General features: G+C 49.4%; 1 protein-coding gene across 1 annotated transcript; it reads left to right on the forward strand.

The window, feature by feature from the left end:
- Nucleotides 1–16,305: 16,305 nt before the first annotated feature.
- LOC147987587 (uncharacterized) lies at nucleotides 16,306–17,318 on the forward strand. The gene is made up of 4 exons (XM_087542440.1): nucleotides 16,306–16,695; nucleotides 16,783–16,878; nucleotides 16,966–17,091; nucleotides 17,187–17,318. The coding sequence occupies exons 1-4, from the start codon at nucleotides 16,306–16,308 to the stop codon at nucleotides 17,316–17,318; spliced, it is 744 nt and encodes a 247-aa protein (XP_087398566.1).
- Nucleotides 17,319–22,125: the final 4,807 nt, after the last annotated feature.

Consider the following 22,125-nt stretch of genomic DNA (forward strand, 5'->3'; position numbering starts at 1 on the left):
TTCTCTTATACTCTAATGCTAGACCCTAATGCTAGACCTCCACGCCTATGAAAGTCCATCGTGGATGCCCACTCATATGGAGGAAAAGTTCAGTATTCTGCTCAGTCGCTTTCCCTCCTGTCAGCCATGCAGTCAACATGACTCCTTTGATTAAAGGAATTTCATAGGATTTTTCAAGTTTAGAATCGTTAGTATTTTTTCCCTATGTTTGTCATTTGATTCACAGGATTGAATCCTGTAGGATTTTTTCCTATGGAATCAAGTGTACTGCATTTTTATTAGAAAACTAGCATCCATTGTAACTTCTTTTTACAATTCCTTTGATTTTCCTATGATTCAAATGGACATGCCACTTAAGTCTTGTATTTTTCCTATTCACGCGTTTAGAAAAGAGAGAAGTGCATTTTTCAACCCCGAACTCTTGTCCTAATCTAATTTACAACCCCGAACTTCAATACCATCTAAATTACAACCCTCAACTCTCAAAACAGGTCAGAATTCAACCCTCCCCTCCTTGTTCACCGGTTTTGACCAGGGGTGACCAGTTTTGACCAGTCAACAGGTCCAATCAGCATGCCACGTCGGAAAAAAATTCAAAATTTCAAGAAAAATATAAATAAAAATCTGTAAGATCGAGAAAAAATAAGGAAAAAAACCAAATTTCCGAAAAAAAGTTTGCAAAAAAAATTCGGAAACTTTTTCCGTGATTTTCAGAGGAAAAAAATCAAAAAATTGAACTTTTTTGGAAATTACTTTTTCTAGATCTTTTTCTATTTTACAGTTTTTATATAATTTTCTTGGGAATTTGAATTTTTTTCCTTGGATTTTTTTATTTTAACTATTTTTTGATTTTTCATGGAAATATCGATATTTTTGTTTTTCAGAAATTTGATTTTATTTATTTTCCCTGATTTTTTCCCGGAAATTTGATTTTTTTATTTCTTTTCCTGGATTTTTTTTATTTTACAGCTTTTTAAAAATAATGCTGATGTGCCATGCTGACGGGACCCGTTGACCGGTCAAAACCGGTCAACAAAGAGGGGAGGGTTGAATCCTAGCCGGTTTTGAGAGTTAGGGGTTGTAATTTAGACGGTATTGGAGTTCGGGGTTGTAAATTAGACCAGGACAAGAGTTCGGAGTTGAAATATGCACTTCTCTCTTTAGAAAATCATGCAAATAAGGGCCCAAAGGAAATTCCATGGGAAGGAGAGACAATCTTTTTTTTCCTTTGCGACTGCGGCTGAGCCTTCTTGTCCAGCTTCAACAATGGTGCACCCCTCCGTCACCATGGTCACCGCCCTCTCCTGTGGCAACATGTCCACTCCATCGTCGCCTTGGCCGTCGTTCCGATCTTGGGCAACCCTCCTCCGAACGTGTGCCCCTGCGGCAACGGCTCGACAAGCACTAGTTGTCGGTGTGTGTCGCCGAGTAGAGCTCGAAGTGGAAGTCCACCACGCGTGGGTCGCAGTAAGGCCTCACCATCGATGGTTGCATCCTACGACTCGTCCTCCAGCACCAAAGTCGACTTCACCGTCAAGATATGTGGCCAAGGGAGGGGGTTTCCTGCTCATCCTCTCCTCGAGCTGGTCAACCTCCTGGGCTCCATCGACGTGGCCGACGGTGAGGTACTTCCTCGCTAAAAATAGCTACATTTTTTCAATTTGGTGATGTTCCTAAGATGTTTGGCCCCTTGGCCCATCATTTTTGGTGCATGTATTGTCACTCTGTGGAACGCTGTAATGCCAGTGTTGAACAGCAAAGCTTGGTCAAATATCTTTTAAAGAGGAGTCATGCTAAACAATGATAACCTCGCTCGATGCAAAAAAAGTGTAGCTTTTGTACTCAAGACAAGACAATTAAGCACCTCTTCTATTAATGCAAGTTTGCGTACTCTACGTGGCGAGTCATCCAAATAGCGTCAAATTTGTATCCACACAAAAGAGTTGTCAATATTTATGGTCATTGGCTTGATGAAATAGCAAATAAGTTTAGTACCCTAATGTGGGTGGTAGTGTCTGCTTTAGCTATGTAGAAATTATTGTGTTTTTAATGGAAAAATATCTCCTCTTTTTAGATTATTCATCATTGTATGCACTGTCTTTGTATGTGTCTACGATACATCGAATGAAGTACCAACTGTTGTTCAAGATAGAGTGTCTGTAGTTGGAGTGGATGGCCAGAGAGGATCTTACCCAATATGGATGGTAGAATAATCTCTGGATCAGTCGACCTCCTCTGTCGACATATGCATCATTTCAGTTTCATATGGCTTTACTTTGTTAAACGCTTAATACTACATTTTGAATTAATAAAACCGTTATTTATCAAAGGAAAATTATAATACTCTAGGATTGAAGTGTAAAAGATAGTTAGTGTGGATTAAGTTTATTTCTGGGATTACTACTCAGTCGTTGCCCGCTCGATTAAACCACGTGGTGAGGTAACCATTGATCGCCCCACGGTCTGGCACATCAAGGCCCCGCATGTGATGTTTGAATTAGTCGTGCTTGTCTTAAACCAAACATAAAAGCGAACAATTCAACGCTCTCAACTTGCGAACTCGGATTTTTACCGAATTTAAAAGAAAAAATATGAAAGGTGAACAAAGAAAAAAATTGTCACGCCATTTCCTAATTGTTCCATATCTTAGCACTCAGCCTGTCTTGTACTCAGCAACGACAATCTTGGTTGCAGGCAGGTCACCTTCCTGAATGTACACGACGTTGAGCTTCTCGCCAGCGTCAAATTCATGAATATTTTCCTAATTTTGGAACATCTTTTTATTGGTGAACAATTTGTTGAATTAATGAACATTTTTTAAAAATTTATGAATATTTGTTTGTGGACATTTTTTTGAATTGATGACATTTTTAAAATATGCAAACATTTTTACATTTCGTAGAATATTTTTGGAATTCGTTAACATTTTTCAAATTGGCAAACATTTTAAATTCATTAATGGTTTTTAAAAATCATGAACACTTTTTAAAACTCATGAACATATTTTCAAATCTATGTTTTTTTAATCCACAAACATTTTTTTAATTTACGAAATTTTTCAATTTATGATTTTTTGTAACAAAATAAAACATGCTGAACACACTACCGGAACAGGGCTCGATGTCGACGGCCAAAAGTATGCTGACGGCCACCGTCGGCCTATTCTAGACTATGCCGACAGCTGGCCCCAGGCCGTTGGCGTACAACGGCCGTCGGGCTATCCCAGTATACGCCGACGGCCCCCGTCGGCAACGAACGGCCGTCGGCATAGACCAATCTATGCCTACACCTGCCGTCGGCATATATCAGCTGTCGGCAAAGCTGCGGGCCCGGCGACCACGCCCGTGACAGGCGGCTAACGACGTCAGATCTATGCCGCCGGCAGGGACGGGCGGCCGTCAGCATAGATACGAACGCCACGTCATCGATCCAAAGCGCACCGACCAAGGCCTATGCCGACGGCTGCCGTCGGCATAGATGACACGTCATCGATCCGCACCTCGTCGGCCATTTGCCCCGGCCGCAACTATGCCGTCGACATATATATATATATATATTTGCTTTTTTTCATAGCTATATTTTATGTTTTCTTACATATTATTATTTGACTAACTTACATATAGCATGTGTTAATATAAGCATACATACATTATTTTTGGTTCTATGCGGAGGGGTGTGACCCCCACTCACGGACGGCGCTGCCGCCGGCCGGCACCTGGAGTGGGGAACAGCCGCATCCGGTCTATAGGAAGGGGACTTTGCTCCCAAGTGATTATATATATCGGATGACCTACCACAACCGGGTGGTGTTGTGGCATGTCCGAAGAGAAGGCACGGATCACCGGGACGTGGCCCCCCTCATGGACAGCGCCGCCACCGGCACCTGGAGGGGGGAAACGGACGTGTCGGGTCTACACGGAGTGGATGTAGCTGTGGGTTTGGCCCGGATGTTGCTCCCAGGTGTCCCTCTGTGCTGACCTGACACAACCGGGTGGAGAGGTCCACTGTTCAAAGCCCGTACATGGAAAGTCAAAGGGCTAGATCTCGTGGTCAACCGCTCCAGGGTTAGGCGGGACAGGGGCCTTGGGGGGGGGGGGGTAGCAATGCCACCGGAGCGTCGCACCGGCCCCTCATACGTGCGGGGTGGTGTCGTGGCATGTCCGAAGAGGCGGCACGCGTCTCCGGGACGTGGCCCCCCTCACGGACGGCGCCGCCGCCGGCACCTGGAGGGGGGAAACAGACGCGTCGGGTCTACACGGAGGGGATGTAGCTGTGGGTTTGGCCCGTATGTTGCTCCCAGGTGTGCCTTTGTGCTGACCTGACACAACCGCGTGGAGAGGCCCACTGTTCAAAGCCCATCCGTGGGAAGTCAAAGGGCTAGATATCGTGGTCAACCGCTCCAGGGTTAGGCGGGACGGGGGCCCTGGGGGGTAGCAATGACACCGGAGCGTCGCACCGGCCCCTCATACATGCGGGGTGGTGCGTTGGTAGGTCCGAAGAGGCGGCACGCGTCTCCGGGGTTTGGCCATCCTCACGAACGGCGCCACCGCCGGCACCTAGAGGGGGGAAATGGACGTGTCGGGTCTACACGGAGGGGATCTTGCTGTGGGTCTGGGCCGGATGTTGCTCCAAAGTGTTCCTATGGGCTGACCTAACACAACCGGGTGGAGAGGTCCACTGGTCAAAGCCTGTCTGTGCAAAGTCAAAGCCCGACCGCCGCCGACACCTGGAGGGGGGAAACGGACGCGTCGGGTCTACACGGAGGGGATGTAGCTGTCGGTTTGGCCCGGATATTGCTTCCAGGTGTCCCTCTGAGCTGACCTGACACAACCGGGTGGAGAGGTCCACTGTTCAAAGCCCGTACGTGGAAAGTCAAACAGCTAGATCTCGTGGTCAACCGCTCCAGGGTTAGGCGGGACGGGGGTCCTAGGGGTAGCAATGCCACCAGAGCGTCGCACCGGCCCCTCATACATGCGGCATGGTGTTGTGGCATGTCCGAAGAGGCGGCACGCGTCTCCTGGACATGGCCCCCTCACGGACGGCGCCGCCGCCGGCACCTAGAGGGGGGTAACGGATGCGTCGGGTATACACGGAGGGGATGTAGCTATGGGTTTGGCCCGGATGTTGCTCCCAGGTGTCCCTTTATGCTTACCTGACACAACCGTGTGGAGAGGTCCACTGTTCAAAGCCCGTCCGTGGGAAGTCAAAGGGCTAGATATCATGGTCAACCGCTCCAGGGTTAGGCGGGACGGGGGCCCTGGGGGTAGCAATGCCACGGGAGCATCACACCGACCCCTCATACATGCGGGGTGGTGCGGTGACAGGTCCGAAGAGGCGGCACACGTCTTTGGGGTTTGGCCTTCCTCACAAACGGCGCCACCGCCGGCACCTGGAGGGGGGAAACGGACGCGTCGGGTCTACACGGAGGGGATCTTGCTGTGGGTCTAGCCCGGATGTTGCTCCAAAGTGTTCCTATGGGCTGACCTAACACAACCGGGTGGAGAGGTCCACTGGTCAAAGCTCGTCCGTGCAAAGTCAAAGCCCGACCGCCGCCGGCACCTGGAGGGGGGAAACGGACACGTCGGGTCTACACGGAGGGGATGTAGCTGTCGGTTTGTCCCGGATGTTGCTTCCAGGTGTCCCTCTGAGCTGACCTGACACAACCGGGTGGAGAGGTCCACTGTTCAAAGCCCGTACGTGGAAAGTCAAACAGCTAGATCTCGTGGTCAACCGCTCCAGGGTTAGGCGGGACGGGGGCCCTAGGGGTAGCAATGCCACCGGAGCGTCGCACCGGCCCCTCATACATGCGGCATGGTGTTGTGGCATGTCCGAAGAGGCGGCACGCGTCTCCTGGACATGGCCCCCTCACGGACGGCGCCGCCGCCGGCACCTAGAGGGGGGTAACGGATGCGTCGGGTCTACACGGAGGGGATGTAGCTGTCGGTTTGTCCCGGATGTTGCTTCCAGGTGTCCCTCTGAGCTGACCTGACACAACCGGGTGGAGAGGTCCACTGTTCAAAGCCCGTACGTGGAAAGTCAAAGGGCTAGATCTCGTGGTCAACCGCTCCAAGGTTAGGCGGGACGGGGGCCCTGGGGGTAGCAATGCCACCGGAGCGTCGCACCGGCCCCTCATACATGCGGGGTGGTGTTGTGGCATGTCCGAAGAGGCGACACGCGTCTCCGGGACGTGGCACCCCTCACGGACGGCGCCGCCGCCGGCACCTGGAGGGGGGAAATGGACGCGTCGGGTCTACACGGAGGGGATGTAGTTGTGGGTTTGGCCCGGATGTTGCTCCCAGGTGTCCCTTTGTGCTGACCTGACACAACCGCATTGAGAGGTCCACTGTTCAAAGCCCGTCCGTGGGAAGTCAAAGGGCTAGATATCGCGGTCAACCGCTCCAGGGTTAGGCGGGATGGGGGCCCTGGGGGGGGGGGGGTAGCAATGCCACCGGAGCATCGCACCGGCCCCTCATACATGCGGGGTGGTGCGGTGGCATGTCCGAAGAGGCGGCACGCGTCTCCGGGGTTTGGCCTCCCTCACGAACGGCGCCACCGCCGGCACCTGGAGGGGGGAAACGGACGCGTCGGGTCTACACGGAGGGGATCTGGCCGTGGGTCTGGCCCGGATGTTGCTCCAAAGTGTTCCTATGGGCTGACCTAACACAACCGGGTGGAGAGGTCCACTGGTCAATGCCCGTCCATGCGAAGTCAAAGCCCGCCCGCCGCCGGCACGTGGAGGGGGGAAACGGAGCCGTCGGGTCTACACGGAGGGGATGTAGCTGTGGTTTGGCCCGGATGTTACTTTCAGGTGTCCCTCTGAGCTGACCTGACACAACCGGGTGGAGAGGTCCACTGTTCAAAGCCCATTCGTGGAAAGTCAAAGGGCTAGATCTCGTGGTCAACCGCTCCAGGGTTAGGCCGGACGGGGGCCCTGGGGGTAGCAATGCCACCGGAGCGTCACACCGGCCCCTCATACATGCGGGGTGGTGTTGTGGCATGTTCGAAGAGGCGGCACGCTTCTTCGGGGCATGGCCCCCCTAACGGACGGCGCCGCCGCTGGCACCTGGAGGGGGAAAACGGACGCATCGGGTCTACACAGAGGGGATGTAGCTGTCGGTTTGGCCCGGATGTTGCTTCCAGGTGTCCCTCTGAGCTGACCTGACACGACCGGGTGGAGAGATCCACTGTTCAAAGCCCGTCTGTGGAAAGTCAAAGGGCTAGATCTCGTGGTCAACCACTCCAGGGTTAGGCGGGACGGGGGCCCTGGGGAGTAGCAATGGCACCGGAGCATCGCACCGGTCCCTCATACGTGCGGGGTGGTGTTGTGGCATGTTCGAAGAGGCGGCACGCGTCTCCGGGACGTGGCCCCCCTCACGGACGGCGCCGCCACCGGCACCTGGAGGGGGGAAACGGACATGTCGGGTCTACACGGAGGGGATGTAGCTGTGGGTTTGGCCCGGATTTTGCTCCCAGGTATCCCTTTGTGCTGACCTGACACAACCGCGTGGAGAGGTCCACTGTTCAAAGCCCGTCCGTGGGAAGTCAAAGGTCTAGATATCATGGTCAACCGCTCCAAGGTTAGGCGGGACGGGGGCCCTGGGGGTAGCAATGCCACCGGAGCGTCGCACCGGCCCCTCATACATGCGGGGTGGTGTGGTGGCATGTCCGAATAGGCGGCACGCGTCTCCGGGGTTTGGCCCCGCTCACGGACGGCGCCACCGCCGGCACCTGGAGGGGGAAACGCACACGTCGTGTCTACACGGAGGGGATCTTGCTGTGGGTCTGGCCCGGATGTTGCTCCAAAGTGTTCCTATGGGCTGACCTAACACAACTGGATGGAGAGGTCCACTGGTCAATGCCCGTCCGTGCAAAGTCAAAGCCCGCCCGCCGCCGGCACGTGGAGGGGGGATACAGACCCGTCGGGTCTACACGGAGGGGATGTAGCTGTGGTTTGGCCCGGATGTTGCTTCCAGGTGTCCCTCTGAGCTAACCTGACACAACCGGGTGGAGAGGTCCACTGTTCAAAGCCCGTCCGTGGAAAGTTAAAGGGCTAGATCTCGTGGTCAACCGCTCCAGGGTTAGGCCGGACGGGGGCCCTGGGGGTTAGCAATGCCGCCGGAGCGTTGCACCGGCTCCTCATACATGAGGGGTGGTGTTGTGGCATGTTCGAAGAGGCGGCACGCGTCTCCGGGGTGTGGCCCCCCTAACGGACGGCGCCGCCGCCGGCACCTGGAGGGGGGAAATGGACGCATCGGGTCTACACAGAGGGGATGTAGCTGTTGGTTTTGGCCCGGATGTTGCTTCCAGGTGTCCCTCTGAGCTGACCTGACACAACCGGGTGGAGAGATCCACTGTTCAAAGCCCGTGCGTGGAAAGTCAAAGGGCTATATCTCGTGGTCAACCGCTCCAGGGTTAGGCGGGACGGGGGCCCTGGGGGTAGCAATGCCATCGGAGCGTCGCACCGGCCCCTCATACATGCGGGGTGGTGTTGTGGCATGTCCGAAGAGGCGGCACGCGTCTCCGGGACGTGGCCCCCCTCACGGACGGCGCCGCCGCCGGCACCTGGAGGGGGAAAACGGACATGTCGGGTCTACACGGAGGGGATGTAGCTGTGGGTTTGGCCCGAATGTTGCTCCCAGGTGTTCCTTTGTGCTGACCTGACACAACCGCGTGGAGAGGTCCACTGTTCAAAGCCCGCCCGTGGGAAGTCAAAGGGTTAGATATCATGGTCAACCGCTTCAGGGTTAGGCGGGACGGGGGCCCTGGGGGTAGCAATGCCACCGGAGCGTCGCACCGGCCCCTCATACATGCGGGGTGGTGTGGTGGCATGTCCGAAGAGGCGGCGCGCGTCTCCGGGGTGACGGCGCCACCGCCGGCACCTGGAGGGGGGAAACAGACACGTCGGGTCTACACGAAGGGGATCTTGCTGTGGGTCTGGCCCGGATGTTGCTCCAAAGGTGGAGAAGTCCACTGGTCAAAGCCCGTCCGTGCAAAGTCAAAGCCCGCCCGCCGCCGGCACGTGGAGGGGGGAAACGGACGCGTCGGGTCTACATGGAGGGGATGTAGCTGTGGTTTGGCCCGGATGTTGCTCCCAGGTGTCCCCGCATGAAGCATCTCCCTCCGACGGACTTGGATCCGCCGCCGCCCCCACCCCCACCCCCCCGTCGACGACCCCCCTCCCCCTTCAGTCACCTGACCTACTAAGCTCCAGATCGAGCACGCGAGGCGGCGGCCATGCACTCCCAGACTCGCGACCAGGCCACGGCCTCGGCGGATGAAGCTGCTCGAGTTCGGCGCCTCCCCTCCCCACTCCATGGCCTCGGCGGATGAAGCTGTTAAAACATAAAAAACATGAAAAAGGAAAAATATAACTATAAAAAACATCAAAAAATTTATATGAAATAGAAAAACATAAAGAAAAAAAATTATAAACTATTAAAAATATTAAAAAAAATAAAAATATAACTATGCCTACGGCTAAGCCGTCGGCATAGTTGCCCTTATCCATCCGCGGTCGCCCCTCCACCACTCATTCCTCCTCGACCCTAGAGCCTGTGCCGCGCCGCCGCCAGAGACCGACCCGCACCGCCACCGCTCCCCGTCGCCCGCTTCGCTCCCCGCCGCCCGCCCGCCGCCGCTCCACCCGCGCCACTCCCCTTCCCTCGCCCCTCCCCCTCCCCGCCTACATTCCCCGGCCCTTCTCGCGCCACCGCCACCACGCCGTCGCCACCTCGTCTCCGCGCCGCCGCGACCACCCCCCTCTCCGCCCCCTCACCCCACCACCACCCCCGTCCCCCCCGCCACCTCTTGCCGGCGCCGTCCACACCCATCCCCGACCCCGCGCCCTCCCTGTCTCCTGCCCCGACCCCGTGCTAGGGGGCGCCGGAGCTAGGAGGCGCCCCTCCACCGATGCCCTGCTGCGCCCCAGCCGGCCCCGTCCACCCTTCCCTGGCGGCTGCCCCCCGGCCTCCCTGCTGCCTGCTGCACCGGCGGCCAAGGTGAGCTTTTTTTCAATTTTTTTGCATTTTGTTACTGTTTTTTTGCATAGATGGATATATATGTGATGAATGGATATATGCATGTACAGATTGATGGTGAAGTTTGTGATAGATGGATGCATTGATGGATATTGGTCAAGTTTGTGAATTTGGACACTTAGTTTAAAATATGGATAGATGATATTGGTCAAGTTTTTGAATATGTGCAGGTATAGATTGACGGATATTGGTCAAGTTTTGCATTTTGTAAACACTTAGTTTAAAATATGTATGAATTGATGGATATTAGTAAGTTTTGTGTTTGGTCAAGTTAGTGTTAGATGGAAGTAATTCGAGGCACTTGGTTTTTAAAATACTTAATGAAGCTTTTTTTTTTACAATTTGACATGTTGTTTCATGTTCATTCATAATGTTGTGTCAATGCTTAATGTGAGGTGATGACCTAATTTTTTTCACTCGGTGTAATTAACAGGATTTGTGGCGTTCCATCTTCGTGGAGTGATCGTCGACGTTGGAGGTGTTGGTCCACGATCGTCCCTCTCCTTTGATCGACTACATCGGAGGGTGAGCAACAATTCCATGACCTCGTCCACTTTTTTTTCCATGTCACTAGATTAAATTTTCACATCAAGTCGCGTAACCTAGGTCTCCCGTCCGAAAGGGTTGCATCGATAAATATGCATTCAATTGCATATTTATCACCGCAGCTCTTTCGGATTGTCCAGCGCTTTCCACGGACAGCCTGAGGATGTGTAGATTGGGTACGTTGTTCATGCTCTACCCCGTTCCGAGACAGGATTTCGGCGGCGCCTCCCTGTTGTCTCCGGATGCACATTCTCTCGGCATTTTGCCGAGACATGTATTTGGAGAACAGCGGGGAGGTGCTGCCGAAATTTTGTCTTTGAACGGGGTAGAGCATGGACAACGTACTCAATCTACACATTCTCGGGTGGGATTAGGACCCATCTTTACCTATTAGAGATGTAGGTGGATTAAATGTCGTTTCTCGTCAACCTTGTAAAAAATAAAATATTGATGTGAGTAATTTAAATGAATCCTTAATTTTGTTGTGTGGCTTCCAATAAAGCAGATATGGCAGATAACCAGTGGATGTATAGTGGGTTTTTCCATCGAAATCAAGTAACAATAGAGTGGGTCGAGAAAACTGATGTGTTTTTGAAAGAGATATTCCGTAGTCCAATGAGGATGGTGCCAGAATGCCTGTGTGCCAAATGTAAGAGACGTATCCGCAGAGATAAGAGTGAGATGACTAAGCACCTTCGCACGCATGGATTTATGCCCAACTTTAATATGCCGATAAACTTTGCCCAGCGGGACCGTGGTAGAGAGGATGTGATACGACAATGCGTCGCTGGTTATGAGGATGATGGGGTTAGAGACATGCTAGATGATGTCTTTGCTGCACAGCCGACCCCTCCGTCACATTCAGCCAATGAACCGGAGGAGCCGGAGGAAACCGCAAAGGCCTTCCTGGAAATCTTGGCCTCGTCAAAGAAACCTCTCTATGAGGGTGCCAAGCTGTCTGTGCTGGATGCCATCTTGCAACCGATGGCAGTCAAGGCTGAGTACGGCTGTAGCCGAGGTTGCTTCGAAGCATTTCTGGGAGTATGGGCTAACAGCCTGCCTGAGGGCCATGAATTGCCGAAAACCATGTACGCTACGAAGAAAATCATGAAGGTGCTCTCCATGGACTATGAGAAAATACATGTTTGTCCAAAGAATTGCCTTTTGTTTAGGCATGAGTATGCGGATGACAAGTATTGTAGGAAGTGCGGTTCCTCTCGGTATATTGAGGTGGTCGATAAGCATGGTCAGAAGCAGCAGCTAAAAATCCCTGTGAAAGTTCTTCAGTATCTTGATTTTATAAAAAGACTGCAGTGCCTTTTCGTCACCGAGGAGTCTGCCAAAATGATGAAGTGGCACAAGGAAGGGAAAAGGTACAATCCAAAAAAAAATTGTACATCCATCAGAAGGTGAAGCATGGAAGTCATTCGATATAGAGTACCCGGAGGAAGCAGCCGAGGCTGGGAATGTCACAATTGCTATAACAGGTGATGGGTTCAATCCATATGGTATGTCGTCTAATCCATACAGCTGCTGGCCCGTATTTGTTATTCCACTCAATCTCCCTCGCGGTGCCATAATGCAACGCAAGACCATGTTCCTGTCGCTTATAATTCCGGGGCCTGAATATCCGGGGAAGAATTTGAATGTGTTTATGCAGCCGTTGGTGGATGATTTGCACCATTCTTGGTACTTTCCGAGGTTGACATACGACCGGCATCTGCAGAAAAATTTCTTGATGAAAGTTTGGCTACAATATTGCATGCATGACTTTCCCGGCTATGCCCTATTCTACGGATGGTGTACAAGTGGAAAGATGCCTTGCCCAGTGTGCATGCATGCCTTGATTTTCATTTGGCTGAAGAAGGGTGGCAAGTATGTTGCCTTTGACCTGCATCGACAGTTCCTCCCTCCAGACCATCCTGATAGGGAAGACAAGAAGAACTTCACAAAAGGCAAAGTTGTCCATGAAGTAAACGAGATTCCAACTTTTTCTGGCACGGATGTGCTTGCTCAGCTGAAAGCTCTTAAGCCTGTCGGTGAAGGGAAAGGCAAAGGCAAAGCCACAGGCGAAGACGAGGGCGAGGGCAAAGGAAAAGGTAAAGGGAAAAAATGTTTTGAAGGATATGGTGAGACGCACAACTGGACTCACATTACCCCCTTCACGCAGCTTCCCTATTTTAAGGACCTCAAACTTCCATACAACATCGACGTGATGCACACCGAAAAGAATGTCGCAGAGTCCCTTTTTCACATGATCCTCAACATTCCTGATAAGACAAAGGATAATGTTAATGCTAGAGTCGATCAACAGAATATTTGTGATAGACCACGTCTACACATGCAGCCTCCCACAGGCAGTCGAAAATCTTGGTTCAAGCCAGATGCTGACTTCGTACTTAAAAAGGATCATAAGATGGAGGCATTCAAGTGGCTGAAACACGTCGTGAAGTCCACTGATGGTTATGTGTCGAATATAAGTAAGGGGGTCAATCTTTCAACGGGCAGAGTGACCTGGCTCAAGAGTCATGACTATCATGTATGGATTGAGCGGATTATGCCGGTGATGGTTCGGGGCTATGTTCCCGAGCATGTCTGGCGTGTGCTTGCGGAGTTAAGTCATTTCTTCCGCACGCTTTGTGCTAAAGAAGTATGTCCTGAGAAGATAAAAGAAATGCATAAGAATGCGCCAGAGTTGATATGCAAGCTAGAGAAGATCTTCCCGCCAGGCTTCTTTACTCCGATGACACATCTCATTTTGCACCTCGTGAACGAGGTATTGTTGGGGGGCCTGTGTAGAATCGTTGGCAGTACGGCCCTGAGAGACAGAACAAGCATCTGAGACAGAAATGTGGAAACAAAGCTAAGATTGAAGCTTCCATAGCTGAGGCAGTTATCCTAGAGGAGGTGGCAGACCTCAGGACAGCCTACTATCCGGACCATGTTCCCACGTTGCACAATAAGGTGTCTCGATACAATACAGAAGAACCCAAGTATAAACCCAAGTTGCCTCTATTCATCAGGCAAGGTGGCAGGGCTGGATGCTCGACACCTTATCTCATGCCACGAGATGAGTGGGAGGATGTCATGTTCTATATCTTGCACAACATCAAGGAAGTTAAGGATGAGTGGATGAGGTAATACCTTTGCACCATTCTTTTAGTCAATTCGTTATGTTCACTTTGCCTAGTTCTTATACCGCTTTTCTTATTGTAGTCGATTCGTTGAAGAAGAGTGGACGGGAATGCTGCCTCCGACTGAAGCGGAGGCACTTGCTCTTCTCCGAAAGGGTGCTGATGGAAGGAAAATTTTCATTGCGTGGTTCATGGAGAAAGTAATTTTTCACACTTCACTATTACCTATTTAAATTAAACTCATGCACCCTATAATTTCAATTAAACTCATGCACCCTATAATTTCAATTAAACTTGTAGGGAAATGATCCGACCGAATCAATGGATGAAGAATTGAGATGGGTTTCCATGGGTTTTGACCCTGCCGTCATGACATGCTAAAAGTATGATGTGAATGGGTATCGCTTCCATACAGAGGAGCACCAGAATAGTCGGCCTGATCCCAAAACCATAAATACCGGAGTCTTCACTGAAGGAGATAATAAAGTAGATTACTACAGAAGGGTAGGAAAAATATACGAGCTTACATTCAAACGTGGTCGCGAACACCTAAGTCTCACTGTGTTCAAATGCCGATGGTTCGACCCCAAAAAGGGTCTGAGACATACGCCTTCTGTTGGTTTAGTTGAAGTTAAACCATCAACCGTCTATGTTGGAGCTGATCTCTTTATCGCTGCTACCCAGGCCACACAAGTATATTATCTGCCTTACCCATGCCAGAAAGAGTACCTAAAGGGTTGGGAAGTTGTGTTCAAGGTGTCGCCACATGGTAAGCTACCGGACCCGAATGATGATGATTACTACAACATAAACCCCATGACGTACGAGGGAGTGTTCTATCAAGAGGAACATGATGACGTGGTCGGAAACAACGAGGATGATGACTTGGGTTATGTTGACCTGGACCCAAACGACGACGATGCACGGATTGATGGTGAGGCAGTTGTGAATCAAAGAGACATAATTATGCTAGAAAGTTAAATGAAGACGCTGACGATGAGGAAGAGCCTCCACCTCCGTCAGACAACGACGAAGATATGCGTGATAGTGATGATGAGACCGGTCCACAAATAGATTACAATAGTGATGATTCATATGGGTTCTAGAAAATGTAAATTCTTTTAATGATCATTACAATAGTATGCTTAATGTGCTCTTCTGTTATTAATGTTTTTCCTGTATGCTTGTTTATTTGATATCCTTACTAATTGTTTATTCTCTTCTCAATGTAGGTTTGCTAATCATGGGCAAGTCCAGCGGCGCCAGTTTCCTCAGTAAATTCAAAGGACTTACTCGGAGTGGACGAGCCTAGAAGGTTCCCTCCCGACTACGCGAGGATGACACCTCACAGGGAGGTGGAGGGGTCGGGAGAGGAGACCCTAGAGGAGGAGGCGGTGGGGGGAGAGGCAGCCAGGGCAAAAAGCTCCGGGCCCTGTCCGAAATAGGAGGGTCTTCTTCGATGCCCTCCTATACAGAGGCACCTTCTGAGTCTGAGGAGGAGGAGTATGTTCCTGATGGTGAGGAGGAGGAGGGCGAGGAGGAGGAGGCCGAGGAGGAGGAGGTCGAGGAGGAGGGTGAGGAGGAGGGTGAGGAGGGTGGTGGAGGGGAGGTTGATCCCGAGTTGTGGGGTGACTTGCCACCTGGTGCTCCGCAGGGGTGGCTGCGTGGTAATGCCAGACTACCTACACCACCTTCTATCGAGGCGCACAAGTGGCTCATTGAACCTGCGGGGACAGAGTAAGTGCCTCTCAATCATATTTTCAACACATGACAACATTTTCTTATTATACACATGGCAATCCTTTGATTCTTTTGCAGAAACTGGATCCTTCACGGAAAGGGCCGTAAACCGAACGGCCTTATCACTGTCCTGTTGAAGGAGTTTTGGCCTGGCCTATTCTGCCCGCGGCCAGACAGGGACCCGCAGCTACGGGTTTTGGCCACAAGCTGGGCCCACTACGAGGCTTGCAGCAACGCGGAGTACGGGATGGCCGCTAAGGCCGTGATCACCAAATTTTGGGTAAGTTCTCTTCTGAATCACTTGTCTTCAGTTTCGTTCATAGTTTATCATTGAATCACTCAACTCATGCCTTGTTTGCTTTTGGTTTATGCATGATTGCAGCAACTCTATAGAGTTCTTGATGAGCACAAGGCCAGAGCCGGCGTAGTCTTGCTTGCGGCTGCAAAGAAGAAAGCTCGTCAGTTGCAGTACCAGGTGCGCTGGGTTGCCGTCTCGCAGTACTACCACATCTACCTGCAACAAAAGATGACCAAAACTCAAGCGCAGAAGCAATGACTTACCTTGAACAGGGAGCAGTTCATGATGGTAACTATTACTTGCTCACATCTCATGCTTCCAAAATTTGCATAGGTTGTTCCTCGTTGGTGCTATGGAAGGCATGACGGATGGGCGAGTTTGGTGGATAGGTGGCTCGGCGACGATGCAGAGTTTGCCGCCAAGAGCATCAAGGCCCGGGCTAACCGTGGAAAAGACGGGACACACGGCCAAGGAAACAGGAACCATTGGGGCTTCAAGGCCATGAAGGTATATCTATATGCATGATGCATTTTTGTTCTTCTTTACCGTCATGTTCTTATGTATGTCTAACTTCTGTTTGACGTTGCAGGAGGACAAGTTGAAGAGGCCGCTCTCAGACATTGAGTCGTGGAAGCTGGCCCGCGAGCGGAGTCATCCCAAGGAGGGCGAGAGCCAGTACTACGGCAAGACCGAGGAGCACCTGGAGTCTTACACTCAACACTATCAGAAGTTGCATCCGGATGTTCCTGTTCCTGAGGTCGCCCAGTCTCAGACCGACGACACGGCGGTGGTGGCCATCCAGGGGAAGTCACATGGCCGGTATCCATGTTTCGATGGCTTGATCACTCCTTCGATCTTGTACACACGGCTTCGGTCTACCAACCCAAACCAGTTAGAGAGTACGGGGCATTCACAGACTCCCTTAGCCCGCCAGCATGCTGTAAGTACTTCCCCTTTATCTTTTTCTCTCTAGCATTCTCAGTTTATTTTCAGCATTGCTCACTTAGAGACAACCTAAATTATGTAGGCATATAAGGCCTTTGCCGAGCATAGGAATCTCGAGGTGCGAGAGTACTTGCAACAAGTGAAGGCAAATGATGATTACAACCGTCAGATGATGACGGTTAGTTTTGCCCTCTTAAAACCAAGCTAAATTTTTGCACTTTCATTCCTTCTGACCTTCTAGTTTGCTTGTTTAACTAACATCCAGGCTATGTTGGCATCTTGGAGTAACCGCACGGATCCACCACAAATGGGACCCCCACCACCACCTGCGGGAGAACCCCCACACGTGCCCACGTTCGATGAATGGGTGGCACTAGGCAGTGATAGTCCGGTTAGTACATTTGCCTAACTACTGACAAACTAGTTCTCATTCATTCAACACTATCATATCATATTTACCGTTAGAATCTTCTCTCAAACATGTAGGGGACCGGTGGCTCGACTCCTGCTCCGTCGACCCCAGTCACTCCGATCTTCCAGAGTGATGGTGGTCGCGGTGGCGGTTTTGGCGGAGGTGGTCTTGGTGGTGGTGGTTTTGGCGGAGGTGGTCTTGTTTGATGTTGATGATGATTCCGTGCATGTGGTCGTCGTGCCATGCCTTTCATGTTCCTACTTTTATTATGTTCCATGTCATGCACTAGTTTTATGTTCATGAACTTTCGTCGGTGATGATCTTTAGATGATGATGATGAACTTGAGTATGTTTAGATGCTGATGATGGACTTGAGTATGTTTAGATGATGAACCGTCATATTTCTGCATAATTCTATATTATTTTGCTCTGAAATGTTGTCAAATGAATTGAAAAAGAGAAAACAGAGAGAAAAAAACTATGCCTACGGCAAAGCCGTCGGCATATATAAGCCCAGGAGATACCAGGAGGCACCACGTGGCAGACATATGCCGACGGCAAAACTATGCCTACGGCAAAGCCGTCGGCATAGATTCCGTCTATGCCTACGGCAGCCGTAGGCATAGACCTGCCACCAGGAGGCGCCACGGGATGCCACGTGGCACAGATATGCCGACGGCACGATTCGTCGGCGCTTTTGACGGCGCCGTCCGTTGCCGTCAGACGAAAAAAAGTGCCTGCGGCTAAACTATGCCGACGGCTGTTGCCAGGCCGTCGGCATATGCCCCTATGCCGACGGCTATACTACGCCGACGGTCTGACATGATCTACGTCGACGGGTCTATGCCAACGGCAGCCGTAGGCATAGATCTATGCCGACGGCCCTGGGCCGTAGGCATAGACCGCGAGTCCGGTAGTGACATGCACTCGCTCGCGGGGACGAGGGTCCTGTCGCTCGCTATGTGATGGGTCACCCGCTCCACGGCTCCATGTGAGACGCCTGTAATACGTATCGCTAGAGGCGATACATATCACCACGCGGAGCTGTCTTTGTGTGTGTGTTGATCGACGCTAACAGGCCATTCCGAACTTGGGATGCAACCTAACGTGCCCTGGACTCCGATGGATGGATTGAGATTCCATATATCGTCCCGCGTCATGTGTGCGAATACGTGAACGAAGAGCAACGCATAAAGAGAAGATGCCTCCTGTCCTGCCCACAGGCAAAGGCAGCCAGCTCCCACAAAGCCTAAGGGCCAAAGACGTTGAGCAACTGGAAAGAATCTGAGGTGTTGCGCGCATACCAAAACCATTCTCGATCGTCGGTCTGCATCATCATCTTGATCTGTCCAACACCATGATACAAAACTAAGGTCTAGAACATCTGCATCATCTTGGTCCGTAGGCCCTTCTCAAGGAGGAGGAAGGCTCGCTGATTGGGAGGACCAAGTCAGCGCGCGACAGGGCGGAAACAAGGTATGCAACTTTCAGGGAAACTATAATTTGTTGCTTGTAGCAATCGTAACTACGTACTGTACCTTATAGTACCTGTCATGAAAGCGGAGAGGCAAAACACAATGCTTTGGATACAGCCACTATTTTCTGTTGCCTTGCCCTGCCATCAATCAACTATGTAGAAGCACTACTACTTTTGTTTGGAACTGAAGAAATCACAAGCCATGATCTAGTTTTCATATCATCTGCCCTTTTGGAGCAGTGTCCAAATTATGTAGAGATTAACCAATAAACTCAACCAGAATTGGCGGATCTCTACGGGCATCTGCTCTAGTATATGTATACTTCCTCTGTCCCAAAATAAGCGTGGTGCCTTTAGTTCAAATTTGTATGGCTAGATTTTAACTGATCAATACATGTACAACTAGTTGTATGTAGCAGAGTATGCTAATCTACACACATGCATGGTTGGATACGCAAAAAAGATCACAGGACAACTACATTTCTAATTTCTAGTCTAATTCAAGTGCAAAACATAAGAAGAGATAATAATGTTCAAAACCTAATCTACTACTCCCTCCGATCCAAAATAAGTGTCGTTTGAACTAAAACATGAAACTTATTTTGGATCTGAGGGAGTAGTAAATTAAGCTCAAGGCCATACTTCCTACTTTCATGGTAGTAAAACCTTGAAAGGTTCAGACCGATATGAGACATATAAAAGTGTTCACAAATTCGAATATTTATGAGAAGAACATGAACACTTGACTGTTTATTCTATTTACTTTAAGCGTCTGATCCACATGGTTATATGTTGATCACATTCATTATTGATTATTCTTTCAAAAATGCTAGGAATTACCATGTAAATGTACCATAACCAATAAACTTTTGACTTGATCTATCTATAATTATAGAATATAAAGAGGTACACTAGCCAGATAATCCCTTGTCGCCGATCTAAGCCATATGTCCTGAATCCACCTTGTGCGTCCTCGATCATGTCGATGCTAGCCCCGGTGTGCTCCAGATCTGTGGCGTGAGGCGATGTGTGTGCGGCAACATGAGGCGATGAATGTGCAATGACTTGAGGTAGCGGCGTAGGTTCTGAAGCAGCAGCGACATTAAGAATAATTTTTGATGGTATTATCCTACCATACCGGAGATTCCTCCTCCTAGGTATGATGGCCGGAAGGTGTTTTGTTGACACATGCAAGGACAGGTGAGCAAGAGGAGGCTTGTAGTGGTGTTTTCTGATAAAGATCTGCCACCGGTGGCCACCTGGGAGAAAAGTGTGGGACTGCCGAAGCGTCCTGAATTGCGGATTTGGGAGGTGCTGGTGACCTTCCCCCCTCATCAATGGCTTCATCGTGTGTGTGAGGACAAGCTTTCATCGTTTGGCACCTATTGGCGAGCTACTCTTATCGCGGCTCGATTGCCTGCTTGTGCGGCATGGCCATCCCTTGCATGGAATATCATGTCATGACCGTGCCTGTATGTAGCTGGTGGAATCACGGAAAGTGGAGGCGATAACCCATGAGGACTTCGATTCGGTGGCGCTTCTCGAGTATATCCGATCTTGAATTCTAGGGTGAAAACCCTAGGTCTGACCCTAGTTGGTCATACATGGCAATGCTGGCGCTTTGCGTCGTTACCTTGTTGAGTGCTTTGCCTGGGTTTTTTTTTGACCTAATCTTAAGGGTGAAAGCCCACAATCTAGCCTCAGATAGTTGGATCCAATGTCATTCCCTTCCTGGAGGTGTTGTTTTTGGAGAAGCTTACTCGTAGGCAATGTGTAATCATGATATGGTTGGTGTCGACCATCGTTGTTGCATCTCGTTGATCGCTTCGGGTTTTTCCTCGCCTAGGCACAACTTTGGTCTTGTATAACTTTGTTATTTGTCGGCATGATGCTTTTCGTGTGTGCATTATGTTGGATATGTGCATCCTAGCCAGGGAGAAGCCAAGTGGTTGCTCAATATGTTTGCATGCCTTTGATGAAAAACGTCCTTTGTCAGAAAGAAAGAAAAAAAGATAAACGGCGAAAAAAAATCGGTTGTTGGTATGGAAACCATCACTTTAATTTATTGTTGTTTGTCTATCACAACAATTAGATATAAGCTAATTTTAATATAAATGAGAAAAGACAAACAAATGGGTCGTTTATTCTGCTTACATTAACAGTCTGGTCCACATGATTCTATGCTCATCACACTGATTATTCTTTTTAAAAAGCTAGAAATTACTAAGTAAACCACAATGTAGGAATTTTGATTTGATCTACCTATTGTATTCTAACAGAACAATATAGATAATTAAAGAGGCACACTAGCCAGCAAAGGGGCAACATATTTGGTGGTTGATCTGGTCTATGTATTATATACTAAAAGATTAATCCAGAGAAAATAAAGAGATACACTAGTGGAAATGGGCCAAAAAAATTAGTCGTTGGTAAGGTGAACGGTCATTTATTTGTATATCAAATAATTAGACATACACAAATCTAAATATTAATAAGAAAACACACACACACACACACACACACACACACACACACTTTTTGTTTATTTAAATGTATGGACCACGTGGTTATATGCTCATCATATTGAAATCGCCATGTAAATAGACCATAACGTAGGAATGTTTGACTTGATCCTTCTGGTTATATACTAATTTTGTACGGTAAACCATCACTTTTTCTTATTGTTGGTCGTATGTCACAACAATTAGATATACACACATTTTAATATCAATGAGAGAAACACAAACATCAGGTTCTTTATTCTGCTTACTTTAAGTGTGGTCCATGTGGTTATATGCTCATCACATTGATTATCTTTTAAAAAGTACTCCCTCCATTTCAAAATATATGGTATATAGTTTTTTCAGAAGTCAAACTGCATGCTTGACCAAGTTTTTTGAAAAAAATATCACTATCTACAATGCAAAATTTGTATCATTGATCCATCATGAAAAGTATTTTCATATTTGATATTTTATTTATTAAGCATTGCATATGTTGAAATTTTACTCTATACTCTTGGTCAAACATACAAACAAATGTTTGACTTTCACCTTATTTCCAAATAAAGAACAACATAGAGAATTTTGATTATATCTACCTACTATATACTAAAAGAACAACTTGGATTGACCAGCCTGGACTTTTTTGACCCCCACATAGGACTAGGTGGGATCCCGGATTCCCGGGTATGCTTAATTATGACCACAACAAGATCAACAATTGAAGTAATTAAGGACTAGATTTTTCTTCTTTTTCTTTTGCGAGTGAAGGTCTAGATTTTCATGAAGATGATGTCGCTAAAATCTGTAGGGATTCAATCATATGTGTAGTCCTGCTCAAGGTGCGTAGCCTCCTTTACATAAGCGCTTGATAGCATGTCCTCGTCCAATTTTATCTACACGCCGAGTCTTATCTGAAACCTTCCAAGAGTAGGTGTTCCGTTGTATACACGTAAGTTTATATCTTCTAAAACACGTGAAGGCCCGCAACTACCTATAGTATCTTTTTTTTTAACACAAGCGTAGACGTAAACG

This window comes from Triticum urartu, chromosome 2A (assembly GCF_056163025.1).
Source record: "Triticum urartu cultivar PI428250 chromosome 2A, HENAU_Tu73, whole genome shotgun sequence".
In the NCBI taxonomy this organism is placed as follows: domain Eukaryota; kingdom Viridiplantae; phylum Streptophyta; class Magnoliopsida; order Poales; family Poaceae; genus Triticum; species Triticum urartu.

Excerpts from the sequence above, each read along its gene's own strand:
- LOC147987587 (XM_087542440.1), top strand. The coding sequence starts at position 16,306 with ATGTTCTTATGTATGTCTAACTTCTGTTTGACGTTGCAGGAGGACAAG. Across the intron at positions 16,879-16,965 it reads ACAACCGTCAGATGATGACG|GCTATGTTGGCATCTTGGAG; the intron begins GTTAGTTTTGCC and ends ACTAACATCCAG. Across the intron at positions 17,092-17,186 it reads CACTAGGCAGTGATAGTCCG|GGGACCGGTGGCTCGACTCC; the intron begins GTTAGTACATTT and ends TCAAACATGTAG.